Consider the following 25,362-nt stretch of genomic DNA (forward strand, 5'->3'; position numbering starts at 1 on the left):
CAGTTATTACTCCCAAGGTGCGCACAACCAGTTAGTCTTGTTTTGCTCTATTATGTTGACTCCTTTTATACTTGACACACATATTTCTCACGGAAGACCCTTCTTCTGTACCAAACAGTTCACAAACACTTCACTGTTCCCTTCCTGCTTCACCAGCTTCCTCCCTGAAAACTTGACTTGACTTTATTCAGGAATGATTTAAGTGAACATGGCTGAAAAGGCTGAAAATGGGTCAGTGTGTTCACATTACATCACCCTATTCATGAATTAAAAAAGATGACTTTGAATGCTTTATATATTGTAATGACATTTATTTTATTTGAACATACAGTGTTAAAAATAAACAAACAAACAAAACTATCCTCACCTACTCCCTATCAGCACTGTGCACCTGTGTGGTTAATGTAGAAAGATTACTGGAGATTAAACATAACTAAACATAATTTATTGCCATGCAGTGAAACTGATGGTTACACAGGGTCTGTAAATATCAGCTGCTGATAAAACTTGTTTAATGGTGCTTTCATTTGTTTACATACTTTCAAAATAAAGCAGTCTGGGTGAAGTCGTCACGTTTCGTCATCACGAGCGAATGATTTCGCCACCCTACGCAGCGGTTGCATCAGGTCATTAATATGACTTTTTTTTTTCAGAATCCTTCCTGTTTTGTTTTTTTCAAAATAAAATCACACATTAAAGACATTAACTGTAAAATATGTTATTAAAAGGCTACTGGGGGGAATGATAAAGCAGGCACTTTTTGCTGGCTCAGTATGAGTGGTTGCTCAACAGGTTTAGCAGCAACATCAATAGTCAAACTCCCACTTCAAAGTTTTGACTGTTTACAAACCTTAAAGCTCATCTTTAACTCAGTCCAGCACATCTGAATCAAGTCACATATATTTTTGAATAATTAGAAATATACTAAGATTTAAAGACTTTACTGATGACAGGTGACATCAGAAAAAACTGTGGCTGAGTGCACGGTCAGTGTGCCATCTCCAAAGGAAAAATCCTTGATCGGGTGTTTTGGTGATGGTAATGGAGACGGTCAAGAGTTTACATTCAGCATGGATGTAATGTCAATGAATGTCATGATAATTTGTGAGTTTTAATAATTTCTTTGAACTGATTGGTGAAATGATTGTACAGCCTTTAACAACATTAGGTTTCAATAGACTCAAGTGTAGACATACACACCTTTAATATATGGTTAAATGTAACTTAACAAGTTGTATCTTGACCAGATGCTTTTTAGTATCCATCAACATGCTTCTGGCAAAGTGCTTTTTTTTTGGGGGGGGGGGGGGGGGGGCTTTTTTCTCATTTATTAGATAGTAACAGTGAAGTCTGACAGGAAAGTGGAGGGAGGGTGAGGGGAAGACATGCAACAAAGGCCTGCTCATCCCGGTGAGCTAAACTGGTGCTTCTGGCATAATTCTGGTTGGATATTTAACCACTAGTCTCCGCAGAAAAGGTGGAGTCTAAATTAAAATTGGTTAGTTTCCTGGCACGGACCCGACTTCAGATTTTAAATAAGGTCGTGGCTTTAGCGTTAGCCTTTTTTATTTATTCCAAAACCAGGTTTAATGTGTCCTGTTGGAAAACCCCATCTGTCTCAGACAATTTGAAGGTAAATGGCCTGTATTTATATAACGCTTTACTAGTCCCTAAGGACCCCAAAGCGCTTTACATATCCAGTCATCCACCCATTCACACACACATTCACACACTGGTGATGGCAAGCTACATTGTAGCCACAGCCACCCTGGGGCGCACTGACAGAGGCGAGGCTGCCGGACACTGGCGCCACCGGGCCCTCTGACCACCACCAGTAGGCAACGGGTGAAGTGTCTTGCCCAAGGACACAACGACCGAGACTGTCCAAGCCGGGGCTCGAACCGGCAACCTTGCGATTACAAGGCGAACTCCCAACTCTTGAGCCACGATCGCCCCTCGAAGGTAGTCCTGCTCCTCTTTCTTTATTGCGTCCACTTTGTGTAGTGTGCCAGCACCACTGCAGAAGAACAGCTTCTGATGCTCGACAGCTGGTTCAGTGTTCTTAGCTTTGAAAACCGAATCTTAACTCGTCCAAACATACCACGCGTCATTGATGCCAAAGAGCTCAATCTTTAAAACTCTTCCTGAGACTGCATTTGGCTCGTCCATGTGGGCTGCTGCACATTTTTGAAGCAGGTGCTTTTTATGGTCGCGACCCTCGCAATCCATGATCATGTGAAACTCTCCAGTGTGGAAGACCGATGACTCCACACATTGACCAATACTCATTGGTCTGAGTATCAGTGGTTCCAGTGAGAGCTGCCAAACAATCCTTATTATGCTGGCAAAGATCTAATCAATCATGATCACTAAAGGTAACAGGCCTTGGGCTCGTTGAGTCGACCTTCAGCAGAACTTATTAAAAGATTTAAGTGAATGTGTTTCCATGTGATTCACATCATTTTTATGCTCGTCTAACCTTTCAGTGACTCCCTTTGAGCTGTGAATGAGTGCATCCCCATCTGAGTAGAGGATGAAGCTGATCAGAGATCAGTATGTGTTAGTTTGCAGTGAGTCTTCCCTTTCATGTGTTTTAAATCATATAACTCTCAGCACATTTTATTTTGAAGGCGTGGCATTGAGCGTTTTTTTGAGGGGGAGTTTTGGTAGAGAAGACCGTGTGAGAACAAAGACAGGAGCTCAGGAAGTTGAGCATTTAGTCACCAGAGCGATGGCTGGAGGGTGGAGGCTGAGCGCTGTGCTGCTGCTGAGTGAGTTTTGTTAAAGAACTTTTAAAAAAGCTTCCTGGAAGCAGAGCGTGTGTGCTCTTTATGACGAAGGGGAAAGTATTTTTATGTGGTGAATGTCCGTGTGATTGTGAGAGGAGCACGCCGAGGGTGAGATTGCGTCACTCGGTATCCAGTCAGCCTTCGACAGCTTTCACTGTCTTTACTTAAATTTACTCGAGCAGTGATCCGATCTTGTTTTACTAACAACCTCGGGAAGGTAACACTAACATGTTTCCTGTTGTGTAATCTGCACTGCAGTTATTTCCACGTGTCTGTGGCTGGATTCATCGCCGCGTCCTAAACTGACGATTATCTGTTTTTCTTTAGAGGAAGTTTAGTTTAGTGTAGCAGAGGAGGTTTCGTTCAGATTTTTACAGTTTGGTTCAGGTTGGTCTAAAGGTCTACACACACACACACACACACTCACTCACTCACTCACTCACGTGTGTATGTGTGTGTGTGTGCTTGTTTGACAACAGAAAACCAACACGAGTCACGAGCCAGACGAGTCACAAGATCAGGCCATATTACATCATTTCCTAGACATGACACTTCCCTGCGGGCCCACCTTTCTGTTCCAAAACTTGAACATCCGGATATTTGACTTTGTCAGTGATTTAAAAAAAAGATTTTAAAGAAATTGAGCTTTGTACAGAGTGCAGGTTTCCCCAAACACTCTGAGTTATTACTGCTATAGTGACCAAGTGACCTTTTTTTATGCGACTGCGTAGCATTTTTATCAGCTGCCCCTCCTCCCACATGAGACAATGTTTACAAATGTTAACACGCCTGACAAATACACAAAGAAGGGACTCACAAGGATCAGAATGACTAACACACTGTAAGCTGACCAAAGCTAAAAGTAAACTAAAACTGATTCACTCAGGTTTAAAAATGGGTCATTCATCTCCACAGGATGTAGTTAATCTGTTAATTGTTGTTATTTAAGCTCAGCAGAGAGCTCGTCTTTGGCATCAGCTAAAAAAAACAGCTTCATAACAATAACTCTGGCCTCAGACCACAAATATAAACTTCCAAACTTTATGCAAACTGCACTCAGTACACTGTTGTATGGATTATGCAAAAACATGCGCCCTGCATAGTGTTTCTTTATTTGATATAAATCAGTTGCATGTAACTGTCTCACCTGAGCACACTCTTTGCCTCGACGGTTATATTTAAATGTACAACATGCTTAATAACGTTTGCATTTATTTATAAAGCTCACTGTAATTGGTCAGAATAAAGAAACCTCATCTTTCTGTTCCTAGGTGTGTTCGTGCAGGCTTTGAGCGGGCAGCCAGTGAAGTGCACCGTCTCCCATGATGGTGGCACGACCACGTACGCCCTCCAGACCGAGTTTTCTGACAAGGATGTGCAGAAGCCCGAGTTCTCGTGGTTTAACATCTCCGTGAGTGACCTCTCACATATATGTTCTCTTATATATATCATAAACTTTAAAGGGTTCCATGTAATTTGTATTTATTCGGGATTTTGTCGCATGACAGGCTGATCATTTTTATTTGTTTTCATTTGCTGACTTTAGAAATACGTCCTCGCCAACCACCTCGATCAAATTGCTGTGGTGATAAGTCGCAGCTTCAACGCTCTCACTATCAGAGCTTGCATCGAAAACCTTTTCTGTGAAGGACACGTCAACTCCAAGGTACAACCCTCCAAATATGAGAAAAAACTTTATTCCACACTGGAGGGAAAAAACTTGCCTGTGTTATCGGACGTGTTGTAGTGTGAATAGTGCTGTTTGCTCAAGAGAGGTTGAGTTTACTCTGCAAATCTGCTAATCACAAAATAAATATGCAGGGAAAACAATCCTGTCAGCAGTACTTCATCCTAATAACTGTCTCTTTTTGTTTTCCGTAGGGGAAACCTCTCGACTACACGGCCAACTGCACCAGTGAGTATCGCTGCCCCGTCCTCACATTGTGTCTGGTTTTTGTTTTCATCAATTTTGAAGTAAAATATGAATTTCTCGTGTTCTTTTGCAGCCGTCTGCCCTCCCGTAGCTTTGCCCGGAGACCAAGGTGAAAAAAACAGTCAGTATTTATGTCACTGTGTCTGTGTGTCACTAAAAGAGACGAAACTGAAATGAAACGTGATTAAATCACAGGAATGTTTGGCAGCGTCTGCATGTTTTCACACGTGATGAACAAATACAGGAAAGGGCCTCATTATTAGATAACACATATCTGTAACACCAGTTACAGTGGAGAGATCAAACTTTGTTACACTAGTACTTTTTACCCGCTCTATTTATTTATGACATCATCTTTAAATAACAGTGTTGCATGCTGTGTGACGTCCCATTCAGGCTATTTAAGAGAGGTAATAAACTCTGAGAACGTGACTGTTTTTATTAGCTGTGAATAATTTATTTGGCCTTTAATGCAATATTAAATATTATTAAATCTGTTTTCCTTCTCAGGGAACTCTCATCACTGGATCATCCCTGTCATTGTCATTGTCATAGTGATAGTGATAGCGCTTGCATGCATCATCCTGTGCTGCAGAAATGAAAATCTCAGGTAATCTTCTCCCCGTATATAAATCATACAATGACATGCTGTGTCCTCATCTGGCGTGTTCATAACTGCTGCTCTGTTTTCATTGGCAGGAGATGCCGCTGTGGGCAAACCAGAGGACTTTACATCGTCGGGAAGAAAGAAGCAGCAAAGCCAGAAATTGTGTAGAAAGAACAGATCTGAAACGATGATCTTTCCCCTTTTTTCACTTTGAAGTAGAGTGTGCATGAAAAGGTTAATCTCCACCTGTGAGTGGATGCTTTCTGTAGTTTCCCACTGCATCTACACAGTAAGTGTAGATGCAGTGGGAGTGTGGACACTTCCTCTGGACTCATCTTCAGTTTCTCTTTGTTCGTACTTTGGCACAGTTAATGACAGCACAGTGGTGGTAATGAGTGACAGAATGACACTTATGTGACTGGATGCTGGAGACTTGAGGTGCTAAACTCTAAGTCATGTGTGACCTTTTATTTTAAGCATTACTTAATGATGATAATAATAATAATAATAATAATAATTCGTCTCTGAAGCAGTGGGCAGCCACTGGGCACCCGGGGAGCAGCGTGTAGGGACGGTACCTTGCTCAGGGGTACCTCAGGGTAGCTGTTTAGTGGATTCGAACCCTCCTGTTTTGCATTATACTTGCCAAAGCTGAACCCCAGCTCACTGATTAGTGTTACTGTAACTGTATCTGGCTACGGCCTCGATCCCGTTGTTGATTTTATTCCACTTGCCGGTTAGCTGTGAGGGATTGGTGCACAGGTGAAAAGTTCTCTGGGCTGTGGAAGCTCTCAGACTCTTTGCTGCACCAGCGAGTGCACTTTGAGGAGCCAAAAAGCATTAATACATTAATACAACCCCCCCCCCCCCCCCCCCCCCCCCCCCGTGTAAACCAGCTGTGGAAGCTCAGAGACTCATAATGCAGCACCAGGGCGTGCACTTTCAGTGTCCTATAGCATTACAGCACATAGTATATATAACATATAGTAATATAAAGATGAATATAGATGACTTACTATCTATATGCTACTGATATTTTATAATATGAAACTATATTATTTATATATAAATATATTATTTTTATTATTATATAACTTATAAAGATGAACATTGCGATCTTAAACTACTCGTCATGTGTCCTCTTTACGCTGTCCTTATGAAGTGTATATTTTAAGCTGTCAATCAAACATTTGTTTCTCTATCTGCTGTATTACTGTTTCTTTTTCACTCATTAAAAGCTTCTGCTCAGACTCATGAGCTCATTGTATTTTTTGCAGCTCATGCTTGGTTTTAGTTTGTTTTTTCTTTCTTCCTGTTTTTCCTACAGGGGCTTTTTTTGGGTCTTCTATCTGGTGATATGTTCTGAGCCAATTGAAGCTGAGCAGGTGGGTTGACACATGCACAAGGAAATGATTGGTCATGTTTGTGCTGCTGCCACTTCAGAACACAATGCCTCTGCACATTTAAGCAATGACAGTCACGAGTCTTGTTCTGGGGTGGGGGCTTTTTGATGAAGCTACAGAGGAGTCCTTAAACGTTCTTCATTTTTTTTGCTGATGTAAAATTTAAAAATGTAGTTATAAAATCCAGAATGCATGCTGGTGCTGCGGGTGGCCGTGTAACTCCAACAGCATTTACTGTGTGTGTACATAACAGGAAGGAAGAGGGCAGAGGGGCTTTTCTAATTCACTGCAAGAAAAATCACTGGTGGGAGTTTCCCTGCACATGAACCTGCAGCGACACTCCAAACTCGTTGCTTGTTTATATACAGTATGTATCTTTAGCTTATATTCAGCCACAGACACAAACTGTTTGACCCAAAACATTGACTTTCACACATGCTACTCCATAACATGGTGATGTCACCGTGTTTCCCTTTCTGTGAGGTTACTGCAGGTCAGACAGCAGCTTATGTAACATTACAAGTATACAGAACACGCATGGATGTGGTGTGAGTAGTGTCAGCCAATAGGGAGGAAGCCGTCTGGCAGAGCATGCCATAGTATACAGTCATCCTCACGTTGAGGTAACTAGGCCACAACCGTGTGACCTTACGTGACTGGTGTGCATTGCGGTGGAAGAAGAATTTAGAGATTTCCTGGAGCGTTCAAAGAATTTGCAGTCTCAGAACAAACCAAACCAAAACAGTCTGTCAGCTGCTGTAATCAAAGTGGTTTTAATCCTCATAGCCATATAATGAAACAGCTCGAGGTGGATAGATGTTAAAAAAATGTTATAAATATAAGTAGTGGTTAATAAAAACAAAGAAAATAAAGAAGAAGAATGAGGTCAAGTTAAGTAACCGTGTTGCAATAAACACTTCTGTTTTTTATTATTTGCAGAATGACATTGCAAAATGTTTATATTTAAAATCTGAAACCATAATTTTGGCTCTGAGTCTGTTTCTTTGGTTTCCTCTTTCCTTGTGTTTGGGTCAAAGGTCAACCAAATCACAACAGTGTGTGTATAGCATAAACCATGTAGTTTATGATTATTTTTCTCCAAAGGACTTCTTGATTCTCTCTGCGTGGCTGATGTGAGATGACTTTAAAGTCATTTTTGGTCTTTGAGGTGTGCTTTGGTTCATTATGAACTTCTCCACAAACCAGAGGTTGGAGCGTGACTTTGAAGAAAGGAGCACTGCTCATCCTTCATTTTTTAAGCTACCCAAAAACTTTCTTCCTATTTTTTTCTCATTTCTTTTTATTGTTTTGGCGGCTGAATTTTGCTACGTGACTCCCTGCAAAATCCTTTTTCTGATGTGTTATGATTTGTAACCTGTGGCTGAGAAACACCTCGGTCTTCCCCCAAAGAGTTGGAGGAAGTAGGTGGAGGAGTGAAGGGCAAGATGCGGGGCCCTGCGATGAATTAAAGGTGTGGTCTCTGTGTGGAGCTTTCAAAAGAAATCTGCAGTTCGTTTCAAGACAGAAGGACTGTGAAGACTGTGAGACACCGGCAGCGATGCTTTCAAGTGAGTAAAGAACAAAAGACTTTCAGTGTGAATAACCTGAGTGAGTCTGCTGCATTGCGTTGTTTCTGCACTCATTTAAAATGTGTTTCCTGAGTATTTTGCATTCATCGTTTTATTTGTTTTTCATGTTAGAATGAGTTCAGTTTTCCTTCAAGCACTTAAAGCTCACCTTCACTCCCAGCTTCACTGTTGCTTTGTTTTTGGGTCTTTGCTTCACTTTTTTTTGTTGAAAAAGAAGAAAGCAAAGTGGCACATTTATGCTATAAATGTGACGTTGCAGCTCATTTAAAGCTGACCAAGCATGTGTCATGACAGAAGTCAGGCACAAAGATAAGCATCGCTCTCACTGTTTGAACTTGAGCGGTGTGAGCGTTAGTGGTGTTCCTTCCTGTTTACCTGATCGATAATCAAGTCAGAGGCCGAGGAGACGTCTGCTACAGTGTGTAATGAAGTCAGTGGAGTTGATTGCTGTGACTAATTACTGTAGGCTCCACTCAGATCTGAGCGAGTGATTATTGGTCTAGAATCACCAGCTGTCAGACCTAATATGAAACCTGTCCAGACAATCCCGTATTTCTTCAAGGGAAGTGAGAATGTATCAAAAATGCCCCGACTGAAACTTTAACAGTTATTGGAGAAGAAAAAAGAAGGCGGCACAAAGACTGTCACATGAGAGCTTTTCCTATACTTAAAGAACCCAAAACACCGCTTTTAAGCTTTATCTTACCTCTAATCTGCAGAGTGTGTTTATTTTTCAAGTTTGGTATATCAGTATACCTGAGCTCGTCACTCCAGTACAGCTGTATGCACGGATTAGGACAATGTCTGTTTTTCATACAAGCATAAAGACATTAATGGCGGTTTTGAGTCTTATTAGCTTGTTTGTGTTTACCATAAATATAAAGATTAAATACCAATAAAAGCACATTTTTGTCCACAGGTAGACTTCAGCTCTCCAGCATACAGGACTTGATGTGCAATGTGTCCCACGGTGGTGGCACAGCCAAATACAACATCCAGAAGTTTGTTGATTTCATGGATGCAAACAGATCCAAGCTCGAGTTCTCCTGGATCACTGCAGACGTGAGTAGGACGACTCAGAGCAGCTTCCCATTTTAAGATGTGGTTAACACTATTATCATACATTTAAGGTCAAGCTTTATTCAAATATATCTGTAAGAACATGTGATTTTGTTGTGTGATGAACTGTTTTTTAAAATTTCTTTTTATTTTCTGACTTCAGAAAAGTGTCCTCGCAAACCACCTGGACCACGCGAAGCAGGTGATAAGTAGCAGCTGCGACACTCTCGTCACCTCAAGCTGCTACCCAAACGTTGTCTATGAAGGACATGTCGTCTTAGAGGTATATTAGAGCATAAAAGACAATCTAAGATGTGAGGGTGAAGTTTCTGTGCTTGCATGGTTTGTGGGCAAAGTGTTTTCGAAGAACAGTAAGGGCGCAGAGGCTTAGTTTAGGAGTGGGTTCGCTCGCTGTGGAAATCTGATAAACATGCTCAGAAGTATCGCAACCACATAGTAAACTGATAAACTCTCAGTTAAATTCTCAGATAAACTGAGACATCTAATTGTCTGTTTATTTTCCACAGGGGACGGTTCGAGATTACACAGCCAATTGCACAAGTTAGTCACCGTCCTCCCACATGAGCAATGTTCTGAATATTTTCTTCTCCTTTTCATATCATTTGAGCTTTTTATGACTTTTCTCTCTTTCTTTCACAGCTACCTGCCCTGCAAAAGGTCTGTTTGATGGAAAAGGTGGGACAAAAGTCTTAATCTGCATAACGTATGATTTTTAGATCAAAGTTAAAAGGAATTGGTGATTAAGATGCTGGAAATTTTCAACCGCACGCATCTTCTGTTACTTGGAGTAAAATTGCTGCAGCTGCAAAACCACAGACAGCTGTCTTTCACTTTCATTCTTACAGCACAACAAAAGTCATGCATCATAGAACTAGAATGCCTAAAAAGGAAAAAGTGTTTTGAGGAAACTGTTTTTGTGATTTGGTACTAGGGGAGTCCTGCTTGACTGTAATCCCTCCTTTCATGATTGCTGTCATGGTTATCCTGACAGTCCTACTGCTGGCAGGCCTCATGGTGTGCCTCGTGCGCTCTAGAAGGTATTCTTTTAATTGTGTCAGCATATAAATGCATCACAGTTACCTGACGTGTTTTAAATAGTTATTCTCTTGTCACTGAAGAAACAATGGTGCACCCGTGATGCAAGACTCCGCACTGCAGAGGAAAGTCCGAATACCAGCTGATGTGGAGACGGGAAATCCGGAGAGCAACGTGTAAAAGTTTCTCTGCACATGCTGGATTCAAACTTTGTGTTGATGCCTCTGCAGTATTTTATTAATGATATTCGTCCGTTATATATCTTTGTTTTTCTGTGTTTTTGTCAGGCAGTTACAGAAACACAGCAGAGTTTCCACTCAGGACCCCCAGTATAATAAATACGCTTGAATAATAAAGTCATTGTTTTAGTGCATTAATGTGTAAAATGTGTCCACCGGGTCAGTAGATCAGAGCTGTAATGGCCCTGACAAAGGCCACTTTCATGACTTCATGGGCTATTCTGCTACTACAGGGTTACCAAGTAAGAGTATGTCATAATTTATTAGAAGATTTAAATTTTTATGAGAAAAAAATCAGCAACTTAAGCTTTAAAATCAGTGGATTGAGTGAATGCTGTGTGCCTCTTTAGACTGACCTCCGCCTGCTGCAGGTACTAGAAAGAAGGAGCCTGCAGCAGTTTACAAGAAAACCCTGACAAATTTAAAGTTGCAGCACTTTATCTGTAGATGCACTTGGATCCCAATGGGAGCAGCTGAAGACATGGCTTTTCTTCACTTTTAAACTATGCATGCAGACGGTTTGATGAAGGGCTTTTATTCGGGTTTTAATGTGAAATTTACGATGGCCCAGAGAGATCAAATCCACTGGAACTTGGAGAAACATCCACAAGTAGAAACACAATCATCACATAATTGATGTGAGATTGTAGATACATGTGTGCTATTAGCTGTTTGCTCTCCGTTTGTCACTTCCACAGCTGCTCCGTCACATTATTGTCTCACTTCCTTGTTTTCCAAAGTTGCAGTGCGTTTGACCTCTCAGGGCCTCCGTGGAAAAGTTTGTAAGAAGAGACTCCTCACTAGTGAGGGTCAATTTTAAGCTGGTTTGCTTTGTAGATGAAATCTATATTTAACCCAGCTGTATCGCAGTGTGATTTCCTTTTGTTTAAAATCAATAAAATCTTCTGTTTGTGATCATGATTTTGTCTTTATCGTGTGTTGTGGGTGCAACTTCTTTCTTTTTTTCACATCTTTCAGGGACAGAAGCTTTTCAGATGAGAGGGAAAATTTGGTTCAATTTTATTTTATTTATTTAGTGAAAATCACAACAACAGTCATCTCCAGGCCCTTAATATTGGAAGGTAAAGATCATACAGCGTATTGTACAGTAATTCAGGGAAACCCCCAACAATCTGACCACTCCCTATGCGCAAGCACTGCTTTGGGAAGATTTTCCTTCCCACTGCCAATCTAACAGGAAGAATCCTCCTGCAGAAGGGAGGGAGACAGGACAAAAGACATGCTGTGGAAGAGAGCCAGATAACTGATGATTAAATGCAGAGTGTTATATAAACACATGGTCAGAGAAAGTGAAACGCTCGGTGCATCATGGAAGTCCCCCAGCAGCGTACGTGTGTCTGCAGAAATGTACGCAGGACCTTAAACGTCAGCCCACTTCCCTTAAGCTGCAGCATGTAGGAGCGTGCACACGGATATATTTTATCTTTGGAGCCATTTGGAGCTCAATTCGGCTCTGCTACAAATTCCACCACAGTTGCCAGGAGGATGCATGCAATGATGGCTACACGTGTTTCCTTGTAGGTAACCATGTTTAATTGGAAGAACAACGATTTCAAGCATCACCCTCCTTTTAATGCATCCAGTCTGCTATTCTAACTCAGTGAGCATAACATAATGATCTCCAGCCTTGTGCTCGTCAACATTTTCACCTGAGTTGATGAGGACATTATTGAAATGATCTCAGCAGGTCCTTTTATGGCATGAAATGCTGAATGATGAAATGCAGTGGAAATTGAAATTTTGAGATTAAGTTCATTTTCATGGCAAAGAAGGATTTTGCAATTCATCTGATCACTCTTCATAACATTCTAGAGTACATGGAAATTGCTATCATAAAAACTGAAGCAGCAAAATTTGTGGAAACCAGTATTTGTGACTGTACCACAAGCTGCTGTGTGCCTTCTCTTTACTCTTTTCTTGCATTCAGAGTGAGTCCTTATGTCTCTTTCTAGAAAAGCTACCTGAACTGTAGTAACCCTCACGTCAGTTCCAAGGAGCTAGTCTGACAATACAGTGAAACAATGAAGGGGATTTTTTGCTTTCTCTGTTTTCTCTGTATTTCTGCTGATGAGCTTCTTGGAAGCTTGAAACAATGTGGGCAAGGCAGCGCTCTATTTGAGGTCTACTTTAACGTGAAAGCACCTTCTTTATTGCACATTACTCACAGAGTTTCTGATCCTCAACCTTGGTGCGGTCTTAACTTTTTTTTTCAGCTACATCAGGTCACGAATGCTTTTAATTTTCTTTCACTCTGATTTTTTAGGGAATTTTATGTCAGCATCTGTTGAAACTGACTACATTTAGGATTAGAGATTAGTTTCTGAGGGACAGGAGTACATGCTTGTACTCGCAGAAGCGCGTGTATCACATTCAATTAGGTTTAATCCCAGCAGCCCAGTGCATAGCCATTCCTCTTGGATCACATCATCAGGACGAAACCCGCTCCCGTCCTGCTGCACCGACTCCCTCATTTTCATGGTATTGTTACTTTACATTTACATTACTCCCGCTTGCATCATCAAAAGTACGAAGTTCCGCTTAGGATTTTTAACAATAAAAGCACAAGCCTAACTTCAATGCAGCAATCTGAAACCATAAAGCACAATATTCAAATATGAGAAATAATAAACTAGCCTGAAGCTGTGTGTGTGTGTGTGTGTGTGTGTGTGTGTGTGTGTGTGTGTGTGTGTGTGTGTGTGTGTGTGTGTGCGCGCGCGCGCACAGTAGTTGAGACTACTCTTAATCGGTGCCAAACAAGCTTGCAGGAGCTGCTCCATTTGGATTGAATGCATCACTCATTGCTTTTTCAGCAGCGGTTTTAATAACTGGTCGTGTTTATTGCATTATTATAGATAAATAACATATTACTTTATGGTTTGTTATTTTTGGTTCATCTCAAACACACTCACACACTAACAGGAAATCCCCTACACTGGATTAAAAACTACACCTGGAATAAAGTGAAACTTCAATTGAAAAAAATAATTTGATTTAAAGACCAATATTAATCTTCACCCACGTCTGGGAAATAGTGAAATCTAAGCTTCTTCTTTCTAACTTTATTTTGAAAGCCTCACTTCCTGCAACGATGTGAAAAAATGAGCAAGACAGAAGTCTCCAGGAGCTGGCTGCAGGCTCATGAAAGAAGTGGAGATCACGCGCGAGGAAAGATGTTTCCTGCTGTCGCGCTCTTATGTGAGTGACCTGTTAATTAATAACAATAATTAATATGATTACTATTATTATTTTGTTGCTTGGAAACAAAGCGTGAAAGCTGCATGACAGAGAGGCAAAGATTTGGAGCGAATACATGTTCTGACTGTTGCGTCACTCTGTGAAGTAGCACTATCGGCTTTCTTTAAGGACATTTGAATATGTTATAATATAATTATTCTTCGCTGTGATTTTTACCGCTTTATTTTAAAGCTGCTGCACCGGTAGTATTTGTACTCCTACACTATTAGATTTTGTTATATATGCAGTTCGGGGCGGTACTAGTATTCGTAGTAATTTCTGTAGTATTCTGCATGTATTCTGTATTTATTGCAGAATTAATAGTTCTGTGTTCGCCACAGATGGTTTGGTTTCATCGATTTTGTTTTGCGTGTAAACACGGTTTACATCTGCGGCGTAACTCACATATCACACTCACACATGGGGTCACCAGTCACGAGTATTAAAATTTCAGCATTACTGAGGGAATTCCCGGGAGGCGGGACGGGGCGGGCCAGGGGGTGTGGAGTAGGTTTCCTTGCTGTCACTCGTGTCGGTGCTGTTTGTGTATGTGTGTGAGTAGTGCCACTGACCACGTGACCCAGTATTTATGGGACGACACAGCATACTGAAAGTAGTTTGAGTTTCTAACGGGCAGCTTGTAGTAAGCTCACACATCCTGATCTATTCATCTCTTCCTACTGAACCAAAACATGACTGTTAAACTCAACTTTAACATCTGACACAGAAAATGAAACCGTGACCTACTTTGACCTACGTAGTCCTTGACCTCACAGCATGAGCTTTACCTTCATTGTCTCGTGCACTAAGTGCTGATAAAATATTCATGTGCATAACTGTAACATGACTTAACTTCAAACTGCATTTTGTTCCCAGGGGTGTTTGTTCAGCTTTGCAGTGCGCGTGACATGATGTGCACCGTCACTCACGCTGGCAAAAAGACTACATACAACATCTCAGACCTGTCCCCTGATATACGAAACGAGGCTTCCCGCTGCATGTTTATGTGGTCCAATGCAACCGTAAGTGTGATTAAACCAGAGCAGTTTGATCTGTCCAACATAAGCAGCTATGACATATCAACATGTGTGCAGTGAGAAGGCATTCGGATCTATTATGACTTACTTACAGTGTGATAGTCTGGCTTGTTTTAATATAATGTGGTTGAATTGTTTTCTTAATTATTTATTTAAATTCGATGACTTTAGGATTTTGTGATCGCACACCACGGGGGCCTGTTCCTGCAGCCCGTGATGAGCAGCAGCTTTGGCACACTAATCACCTCCAAATGCATCGGCAACGTTAGCTTCACAGCCACTTGCGTGATAAAGGTATGACTCTTTAAAAAATACCTTGTTATGAACTAATTAAGTCATAAAAAAAAACGTTTAAAAATGCAAACATGTGAGGGAGGAGATTTTCTGAGTTATGTTAAGCATTGTGGGGTGAACAGTGTGTTCATAGGAGGGGTTTAATCTGGAAATGATGAGATGAATATACTGTGAAAATGTCTGTGTGGGTTCTCAGTCATCCAGGTCATGGTTGTCTGTGGAGCTCAGAAAGAAAGCGAGTGGACGTCTTTAAGTTTAAAGAACTTAAAGACGTCCACTCGCTTTCTATGCTGTGAAAACAACCTTTAATCACAATCACTGTGTCTTTGTTCTTCATAGCAAAGAGCATATGATTACACAGCCAGCTGCACCCGTGAGTATCACCGTGCTAAATTTAATTAAATAAAATTTTTGTCTTTATTTGTTCAGCCCGTGTTAGAGTTTCTGTGTTCATTTATAAGTCTAATGTGATTTTCTGATGTTGTTTTACAGCCGTCTGCCCTCCACAAGCTCTGATTGATGACACAGGTAGGCATTTGATACACAGGTAGCGTGCTCAGGCCTCAGGTGCCTCGCTGTGGCTCATGTTAGCAGAGAACTGATCTTCAGCACCAGTTAGTGAGGAGATCAAACTTTGATAAACTAGTGCTAAACCCACTCTGTTTATTTATGACTTCACAGATAAATTAGAGCATTTATTTGTGGCGTTATTATGACTGTAGTGCAACTGCATGCAGATTTCTCAAGACTGGTATTAAGCTCTGAGAAAATGCCTGTTTTTGTACCTTTGAACAAACTACTTGACCTTTGAGATGATGTTAGATGTTGTTGGCTGTTTGTCTTTTCAGGAATGCCTCCTTCCCAGATCGGTGTCATTGTAGTAGCTTTCATTGTCCTGCTGGTGCTCGGCCTCGTGTGCTTCCTGTGCTACAAATATAGACTTTGGAGGTATTTATCTGACTGTAACAGCTGTATTTAATGACATGCTCATCCAATATGGTCTAACTAATGCTCTGTCTTTGATAGTAAATGCTGTGGCCAGACTGGAGGCATCTACCCTCGTGTGATGTTTAAGAAGGCTCCGCAAGCAAAAGCTGATGTGGAGACAGGAGGAAGATAGAGCAGCTTCTCGGTGCACGATAAATCTATAGCCATGCTTTCTCCGTCCTTTCCCCTGCATTACTTAAGTAGCAGTATGCTTGCATTAATATTTCATCTCTGCGGGTTTGCTTTTCTATATTTTGCCGGGCGGCTTTTTGGGACAAGACAGTTACAGAATGAAATCCATGTTACAGGATATTAGAGGCTTGATGTGCCAAACTCTAATGTAAGAGTTCTTCCTTCCACACTGTTCAATTCAATTTTATTTGTATGAAAGCAAAATGACAACAACGGTTTGAGGCTCTTCTGTGGCCTCATCAATGCTAAAAAACGCTGTGACTGATGAAAGGTCATTGATTTCTTCCCACACAGACAAACCTCAGCTCAGTGTTAGAAACTGTATCCTGTTACAGCGCTGTTTCATTAATTCCACTTGCCGGTTAGCTGTGAGGGATTGGTGCACAGGTGAAAAGTTCTCTGGGCTGTGGAAGCTCTCAGACTCTTTGCTGCACCAGTGAGTGCACTTTGAGGACCCAGTAGCATGAATAAATTAACAATGACCCCCCTACTTCCAGCCAGGACCCCCATGTTAGTGTTAATGATGTAAACCAGCTGTGGAAGCTCGGAGACTCGTAATGCAGCACCAGGGCGTGCACTTTCAGTGTCCTATAGCATTACAGCACATAGTATATATGCATACAACACTATAAAGAATATTATAAATAACTTATTATCCAAATGTTGCTAATATTTTTATAATATGTTTATTATTATTTCTATTATATAAGATATATATGTTTATAATAATTATAAATACACTACCTGGGGTTGAGATGCAATAATAAAGTACAGTGTACTTGTATTGTAGTACTGGATTGCTTGTGATTATGACCAGTTATTATGAATGTTTTAGTCCTAAATAATGCATCATGAATCCTGCCTTATCAAACGTGTGTGTGTGTGTGTGTGTGATCAGGCTCACCAAATCATTTTTCTGTATCACGTTTCTTGTATTTGTTTTTGCTGTTGTCACAGTTTCATGTTAATTTTACAGCTAATGCACCTGCAAAGAATAAAATCACTTTGTCTAAAAGCACAAGTCATGCATTATGCAAATTTGTTGTTCCAGGTTTTATATTATAGCTCTTTGTCTGCTGCAAGTAGTCTACAAGTAACTGTATATAATTTTAACTAGGTAGTACATGAATAAGTACTGCTTAACTTCAGGTATTTTACAGGAAAGGAGTCCCACAAACTTCTGTAAGTAAATTTAAATAGTCCATAATATCAATGAATTAAGTAATTTTAAGTACCACATAGTCTCTTAGTAATTTCCCCATCTTACACTATAAGTATGCTGTACTTTTTAGGGGACTTGCCATATTATTGTCAGGCTTGAGTCAAGTGAGAAGCTCCTTCAAAATAGGGAATTTATTTGCAATGATAGCAAAAACAATTCTACAGTAGTGATACATCCCAATCCCAGGTGCCAGTGGTACTTCTTCCACTCCACTTCAGCTCACTCAGTATTTATAATTGCTCACCACACACAGGTGAGTTTCGTTGCAGGTAACAAAAAGAACCTCAATCACTAGAGCCAGGTTTCACTGAATGCAGTCATTCAACAGTCATTCCAGACAGGCTTGAGCTGGGAAACATGAAAAATGTTATGGATCTTCATATTGTGGGGCAGGATGAGACAGACAGACACAGGGTGGATCATAGATGAAGACAGGAAGTCGAGGGGCGGATTGTTCCAAATGCTAATCAATCTGTGATCTATTAGCTGCTGGTGACAGTGGTTCTTCTTCTACACTCAGAAAAATTATGGTTCTTAAATGGTTCTTCAGATGTCTTCATGGTTCTTTAAAGAACCATCATACGTCAAAGAACCTTTTTATTTTGTGGATGGTTCTTCAGCTATTACAAATGGTTCTTTAAAGAACAAAAGGTTCTTTATCCTTAGCAATCTAAGTTTGATGGTGTAAATGGCATAAATATTTATTCACTATAATGAGGCTGTGAATTATACTGTGTGTTTTCTTTGTGTGCATGTGTGTGCGAAGGGGAAGGGCGGGATACCTGGCAATTACCCTTTAAGAGAAGATGGTAGGAAACTGAATATTCAAATAAAAGTTAGAAATATTTGCAAACAATAGACACAATACACACATTCAAATACTGTACTTTAGTTTTAAATTTTAATAAAGCATTACTATTTTCTACTCCAAGGCATTACTTTTGAGATTATTATATATTTTTGAAAATATAGCATAATGATAATACTAGTTATTGTAAACTTTACAAACCACCCAGCAGTATGTAAAGTCAAATTATAAAATACAAGTAAATAACAATTGCAGAACAGAATGTCAGTGTAATGGACACAGACTTCGTTTTGACAAAGCACACTGCTTAGGTAAATGATCTGAGTAGTTGTTCATCACTGATCAATTTGTTAATATGTGTTTCGAGCCAAATAAATGACAGGGAGAGAGAGAGTGACGTCAGAACAGGTCATACTATAACCTCCCGGGAGCGGACGGAGGGGGTCAGTCGTTGGGATGCGCATGCGCAGACAGAGTGTGCGAGCGGCGGGCCTTGACCTTCGGGGAAAAAAACTCACGGACGGTGACAGCGAAACGGATAACAGTCTTCAGTACCTGCTGGACTTTGAAGCTGTGGATTCTGGGACTGTTAGAAAAGGTAAAACATTTTCATTAAAACCTTATTACGGTTTTGTTTTTGTTACTCGTCATTGTAGCTTGCTGTTGATGTTGTGCTAACAGTAGCGATTAGCTAGATACGTTAGCCGTTGAGGTCAACGCAATTTAGTATCCAACGGTTTTCCTAACAAAACCACTGTTATAATTAAGTGAAGCTGCTCCCAGCTAATTTGAACCTTTGGCTTCTAAAATATGTGGTTCAATTGCGTGCTGCGTACATAACCTAATGTCAGCTAGACCGAAATTAAAATGTAATATATTGTTAAAGTCACTAAAATGGCGCCTGAAGCCTGTTGTGACGTGAGCTCTGTGTCTGCTCTAGAAACTCTTGAAATTCTGTAGATCTGAGCCGTACATTAAATACTCACATGAACCTGTACTTTGAATTCTGTATGAGCTGTATAAAATACAGCTATGCATAAGTGTTTTGAATGAATAATTAGATTAGATGACTCTTTATTGTCTAATCGAATTATATAGAAATGAATAGAAATGTGACATGAGAAGGTGTGTCTTTGACTGTTCCTGCATAACTTAGTTTCGGACTAGTTGACAAGTTATGCTCCGGTCATTTGATGTTTCCAAGGTAGATGTTCTTTTGTAATATAGTTAATTTTTTTGTATATTTCATTTATCCACCATCATACATCATACATACAAGCTAAGAAGAGGTCGTTATACTAACAAGAGGTATCAACGCCGGGCCAAAGTTCAGCACATGGTTAAAGTTTGTAATCCAGCCAGGGTGTAAATATCACTCAGCAGCCAGAGCTGAAGCAGGTAGCATCAACACATAAATCTACTCTACCCGGCTTAAATCACAAGAGCACCTCTGACCAAAAAGCTGTAGATTTTTCTTGTTTGCACAAATTAATCCAGATTCACATTAATTGTGTTCACAGCTCCAACAAAATGAGGAAGAGGAGGGGGAGAAACACAATTAGGTTGAATTACAATTGGATGGAAGGCGAGGACAAGGAGAAGGAAGCTTAGGATGAGGAGGAAGAAAAGCAGCAGGAGCATCTTTAGGGATCCCTATGATGTCATTGAGGTTGGTTTCATTAATATGGTCCTCTCACAAAGAACGATGACTTGTTTTAGTTCACCTACTTCCTGTATTAAATAGTGATGTGCAAAATGTTGTGAAAAACCATGGAGCAGGTACGTATAGTGCATCTGCAGGTAAATGAACATCAAATCTCTAAGACAGACTGAAATTTGTATATTTATCACCCTTATGATAAAACCCATGTCAGCCATTGGTTTATGGACTTTGTATTTTGAAGCCTCAACATTTGCTTTCTTGCTGTTGCTATGTTGGGACCATATTAGGATGAGGGATCAGAATCTGGAGTCATGCACACTATTGTTTCATTTAGTGTGTATCCATAAGATTCGTACAGCAGATCCAAGTTGTGCCTTGAAAACAGGAAAGTCGTCTGCATAGAGGAGAACTGTAATAGCAGGCTTGTAAAAAGTGAGGCTTTGTGCTCTCGTTTTACTTCTGTCACCCTGTTTTGATGCAGATTTCACTTGAAATCAGGCAAGAACTGGACTTATTTTTTTATGTGTTCTTGTGAATTGATTGTGTATCGCATATGTTTGATTTGACTTTCTGCAAGACAACAGTTGTCCGCTGGCCAAAAAAGTTTTCCAAATACCTCCACGTGATCTAGCCTGGATTTAGAAAAGAATAGCAAAAAAATCTGCACCTCCTGCTTCAGATGCAATTTGTGTTTCTGTGTTCAGAGGCAGCGGCGAGAGGGGAGACCTCGGCTCATCCAGCTGGAGAGCCTGACCAGGAGGAGTCGAACATTAACTGAGCTCTTCCAGGGCACCCTGCAGACTCGGCTGCTGGCATCGGCGAGGGATGACGTGAACGCCAAACTGGAGTCCATCACAGGTCAACTGCAGGTATGCGAGTCAGACCTTCTGAGGAGGGTTTCACTTTTCTCTTCTTTATAATTGACTCTTTTCTCGATCTCTTTCAGCTCCTTGTCTCAGAGTGGGAGGGATTTGAAGCACAAAGGGAGGAACTTGTCATTTGGTTGGCTGATATGGATGTCTGCCTGAGTGAGGTTGACCAGCTGACAGGAAACACCAGTGAAAAACTGAAACAACTGCAGGTGTGGGCTTGTTTTGATATGACATATACAGGGAGTGCAGAATTATTAGGCAAGTTGTATTTTTGAGGAATATTATTATTGAACAACAACCGTGTTCTCAATGAACCCAAAAAACTCATTAATATCAAAGCTGAATGTTTTTGGAAGTAGTTTTTAGTTTGATTTTAGTTTTAGCTATTTTAGGGGGATATCTGTGTGTGCAGGTGACTATTACTGTGCATAATTATTAGGCAACTTAACAAAAAACAAATATATACCCATTTCAATTATTTATTTTTACCAGTGAAACCAATATAACATCTCCACATTCACAAATATACATTTCTGACATTCAAAAACAAAACAAAAACAAATCAGCGACCAATATAGCCACCTTTCTTTGCAAGGACACTCAAAAGCCTGCCATCCATGGATTCTGTCAGTGTTTTGATCTGTTCACCATCAACATTGCGTGCAGCAGCAACCACAGCCTCCCAGACACTGTTCAGAGAGGAGTACTGTTTTCCCTCCTTGTAAATCTCACATTTGATGATGGACCACAGGTTCTCAATGGGGTTCAGATCAGGTGAACAAGGAGGCCATGTCATTAGTTTTTCTTCTTTTATACCCTTTCTTGCCAGCCACGCTGTGGAGTACTTGGACGCGTGTGATGGAGCATTGTCCTGCATGGAAATCATGTTTTTCTTGAAGGATGCAGACTTCTTCCTGTACCACTGCTTGAAGAAGGTGTCTTCCAGAAACCGGCAGTAGGACTGGGAGTTGAGCTTGACTCCATCCTCAACCCGAAAAGGCCCCACAAGCTCATCTTTGATGATACCAGCCCAAACCAGTACTCCACCTCCACCTTGCTGGCGTCTGAGTCGGACTGGAGCTCTCTGGCCTTTACCAATCCAGCCACGGGCCCATCCATCTGGCCCATCAAGACTCACTCTCATTTCATCAGTCCATAAAACCTTAGAAAAATCAGTCTTGAGATATTTCTTGGCCCAGTCTTGACGTTTCAGCTTGTGTGTCTTGTTCAGTGGTGGTCGTCTTTCAGCCTTTCTTACCTTGGCCATGTCTCTGAGTATTGCACACCTTGTGCTTTTGGGCACTCCAGTGATGTTGCAGCTCTGAAATATGGCCAAACTGGTGGCAAGTGGCATCTTGGCAGCTGCACGCTTGACTTTTCTCAGTTCATGGGCAGTTATTTTGCGCCTTGGTTTTTCCACACGCTTCTTGCGACCCTGTTGACTATTTTGAATAAAACGCTTGATTGTTCGATAATCACGCTTCAGAAGCTTTGCAATTTTGAGACTGCTGCATCCCTCTGCAAGATATCTCACTATTTTTGACTTTTCTGAGCCTGTCAAGTCCTTCTTTTGACCCATTTTGCCAAAGGAAAGGAAGTTGCCTAATAATTATGCACACCTGATATAGGGTGTTGATGTCATTAGACCACACCCCTTCTCATTACAGAGATGCACATCACCTAATATGCTTAATTGGTAGTAGGCTCTCGAGCCTATACAGCTTAGAGTAAGACAACATGCATGAAGAGGATGATGTGGACAAAATACTCATTTGCCTAATAATTCTGCACTCCCTGTATTTGATATGAAACATACGTCAGAGACATTATCCTAAACTGGACTAACAAAGGACCATGAGTACAACATGAAACGTACATTACATAGCGTAATGCTAAAGTTCATTGATCATTTTAATCATAAACTTGTTGTTGAAATATTTTTACTGAACATGCAAACATCTGCTGATGAAAATGTGTTGATTTATTGGTCTGTTATGAAGCTATTGCTATTTCTAATGTGTTTTATCACTTTCTGATGTTTTATTAATTAAACAATACATGTACTGTTGTGTTATCTGTAGCTATAGTATTTATATATATATTAGTATAGCAAATATATTTAATTATTACTGTTTAAAACACTAATATGTGACATGTATTAGTAGTGATGTTGTGCTGAGGGTTAAAATGCCTTTTTGTCTTTTGGTAACTACAAAATGACAATAAACCATTAATATATGTCTATGCTGTGCTCGTATTTATTTTTACCCTACTCAAATTCAATTTATGATGCATTTTATTTTGAAAGATTTAAAATGTTTTTTTAAAGAACCACTCAAAAAAGGTTGTTTAAAATGGTTATTTTAAAGAACCATTTGAAGGACCTTTTTAAAAATGGTTCTTTAAAGAACCATTTTTAAAAAGGTTCTTTGAAAAACCATTAAAGGTGCCCCAAAGAACCATTTCTTGATGGTTCTTTGGGGCACCTTTAAAGGTTCTTCAATGAACCACTGAAAGAAATGGTTCTTCAAAGAACCATTGTTTGAAAGGTTCTTTGTGGCACCAAAAAAGGTTCTTCTATGGCATCAGTCTAAAGAACCACTTTTGGTTCCAGTTGGCACCTTTATTTTTCTGAGTGTACGGTCCTTCTCCCTTACAAAAGCTCCGTCAGGGTCAAAAATATTTTTCCATTGCCTCCCTTTCATGTTTGGAAAGGCCGTAAAGGCGACTCTTAGGTGATGGAACACCAAGGAGCAGGTCTATTCCCCAATCGTCAGGGCGATGAGGAGGGAGAGAAAGAGCGAACTCTAAACACTTCTGCAAGTTCGTGATACAGAAAAGGGACTGAGGACAGATCAGGTAACTCGACCAGAAATGACCGGGTTAAACTGGAACAGAGAGATCTGTGGTTCTTACACAGTTTTGCCCAGTCTATATTTGGATTGTGTGTGCTCAACCAGGGTGCTTCGTGCATCAAACATGAACTAACTAATCTTTCCACATTTTCACCAGACAGGGACAATGACATGGACTGAGTGTGATGTGTGATATCCAGGAAATGGGGACCATTCAAAGCAGAAACTTGTCCCTGTTCAGGAAGGGTGACAAGTGGGATGTTAAGCTCTTTTGCTAGCACTTGATCAATAAAGCTCTGTTCAGCCTAGGAGTCTCTTAAGGTTTTCAAACAGTGAGTGAGAGCATTAATGATGAATTTGGCTGAAACCATGAGTCTTGGTGGGGAGGAGTTATCATTCATCTTGCCTGCCAGTCTCCCCACACTTACACCCGATCTTTTGTTCGCACAGGGCAGGTGCCAACAAAACGTCCCTTCTTCAGAAGGTGAGAGGTGCACAGGCTGTTTCTCGTTGTATTCAGACCCACCTCTCCCCCGGCTAGGCTCCTCACCACATGGAGGAGAGCCCTCCAAAGGGGTGAGGGAGTTGTAGTTGTTCACTGGGAGAAACCTTTCGTCACTCAGCCAGGATACTTTGTTTCTCTGAACAAATTTCTTCCACTGAAAACACAACCTCAAGAAGAAGATTTCCATCTTGCATCAGCATGCATCAAGACACTTCTTATATGCATATTCACCCACATGGTTATCCGACCAGATACACATGGAAACAAGAGCATAAAGTGAATTACGGAGATCCTTGGCAGCCAGCTCCTATCTTAAGTTTTCTTCTTCTTTGGTCTGGCTTTGTCAAACAAAATCCCAAAGTCTATAGAAAAACTGGCCACACTCCTCCTACCTTGCTTCAGGTGAAACATCTTATACACCGCCACGTCACAGTTGGATCCTTTGTCAAAAAGATTCTTGAATTTGCGGATAAACCCCTCAAAACAGATTCAGGTTAGTTTTGAAACCACCTGTGCCCACTTTATTTTATTTTATTTTATCCATCCATCCATCCATCTTCATCCGCTTATCCGAGGTCGGGTCGCGGGGGTAGCAGCCTAAGCAAAGAGGTCCAGACCTCCCTCTCCCCAGCCACCTCCTCCAGCTTGTCCGGGGGAATACCAAGGCGTTCCCAGGCCAGCCGAGAGATATAATCTCTCCAGCGTGTCCTGGGTCTGCCCCGGGGCCTCCTCCCGGTGGGACATGCCTGGAACACCTCGCCCAGGAGGCGCCCAGGGGGCATCCTTGCCAGATGCCCGAACCACCTCAGCTGGCTCCTTTCGATGTGGAGCAGCAGCTGCTCTACTCTAAGCCCCTCCCGGATGGCCGAACTTCTCACCCTATCTCTAAGGGAGAGGCCAGCCACCCTTCGGAGGAAGCTCATTTCCGCCGCTTGTATCCGCGATCTCGTTCTTTCGGTCACTACCCACAGCTCGTGGCCATAGGTGAGGGTAGGGA

At 41.0% G+C, this 25,362-nt stretch overlaps 4 protein-coding genes across 5 annotated transcripts; all 4 read left to right on the forward strand.

Annotated features, from left to right (window-relative positions):
* Positions 1 to 2,689: 2,689 nt before the first annotated feature.
* Positions 2,690 to 6,579, forward strand: LOC143413992 (uncharacterized). Of its 2 annotated transcripts, none has more exons than XM_076877572.1 (7): positions 2,690 to 2,771; positions 4,061 to 4,200; positions 4,336 to 4,455; positions 4,671 to 4,704; positions 4,796 to 4,843; positions 5,233 to 5,332; positions 5,422 to 6,579. In XM_076877572.1, the coding sequence occupies exons 1-7, from the start codon at positions 2,732 to 2,734 to the stop codon at positions 5,495 to 5,497; spliced, it is 558 nt and encodes a 185-aa protein (XP_076733687.1). In that variant the 5' UTR covers positions 2,690 to 2,731; the 3' UTR covers positions 5,498 to 6,579. The 2 variants fall into 2 exon arrangements, with proteins under 2 accessions (XP_076733687.1, XP_076733688.1); XM_076877573.1 differs by having other exon boundaries at positions 4,796 to 4,831.
* A 1,666-nt stretch (positions 6,580 to 8,245) lies between these two features.
* LOC143414064 (uncharacterized) lies at positions 8,246 to 11,542 on the forward strand. Its single transcript, XM_076877703.1, has 7 exons — positions 8,246 to 8,300; positions 9,241 to 9,383; positions 9,544 to 9,663; positions 9,908 to 9,941; positions 10,041 to 10,076; positions 10,333 to 10,438; positions 10,520 to 11,542. Exons 1-7 carry the CDS (start codon positions 8,291 to 8,293, stop codon positions 10,614 to 10,616), a joined length of 546 nt encoding a protein of 181 aa, XP_076733818.1. The 5' UTR covers positions 8,246 to 8,290; the 3' UTR covers positions 10,617 to 11,542.
* Positions 11,543 to 13,794: 2,252 nt separating this feature from the next.
* On the forward strand, positions 13,795 to 17,461 carry LOC143413993 (uncharacterized). The gene is made up of 7 exons (XM_076877574.1): positions 13,795 to 13,891; positions 14,807 to 14,952; positions 15,139 to 15,261; positions 15,601 to 15,634; positions 15,754 to 15,789; positions 16,110 to 16,209; positions 16,288 to 17,461. Exons 1-7 carry the CDS (start codon positions 13,795 to 13,797, stop codon positions 16,379 to 16,381), a joined length of 630 nt encoding a protein of 209 aa, XP_076733689.1. The 3' UTR covers positions 16,382 to 17,461.
* Positions 17,462 to 18,910: 1,449 nt separating this feature from the next.
* On the forward strand, positions 18,911 to 23,249 carry LOC143414048 (uncharacterized). Its single transcript, XM_076877682.1, has 4 exons — positions 18,911 to 19,068; positions 19,991 to 20,139; positions 20,838 to 21,002; positions 21,080 to 23,249. Exons 2-4 carry the CDS (start codon positions 20,083 to 20,085, stop codon positions 21,278 to 21,280), a joined length of 423 nt encoding a protein of 140 aa, XP_076733797.1. The 5' UTR covers positions 18,911 to 19,068; positions 19,991 to 20,082; the 3' UTR covers positions 21,281 to 23,249.
* Positions 23,250 to 25,362: the final 2,113 nt, after the last annotated feature.

This window comes from Maylandia zebra, linkage group LG19, assembly GCF_041146795.1.
Source record: "Maylandia zebra isolate NMK-2024a linkage group LG19, Mzebra_GT3a, whole genome shotgun sequence".
Classification (NCBI taxonomy): domain Eukaryota; kingdom Metazoa; phylum Chordata; class Actinopteri; order Cichliformes; family Cichlidae; genus Maylandia; species Maylandia zebra.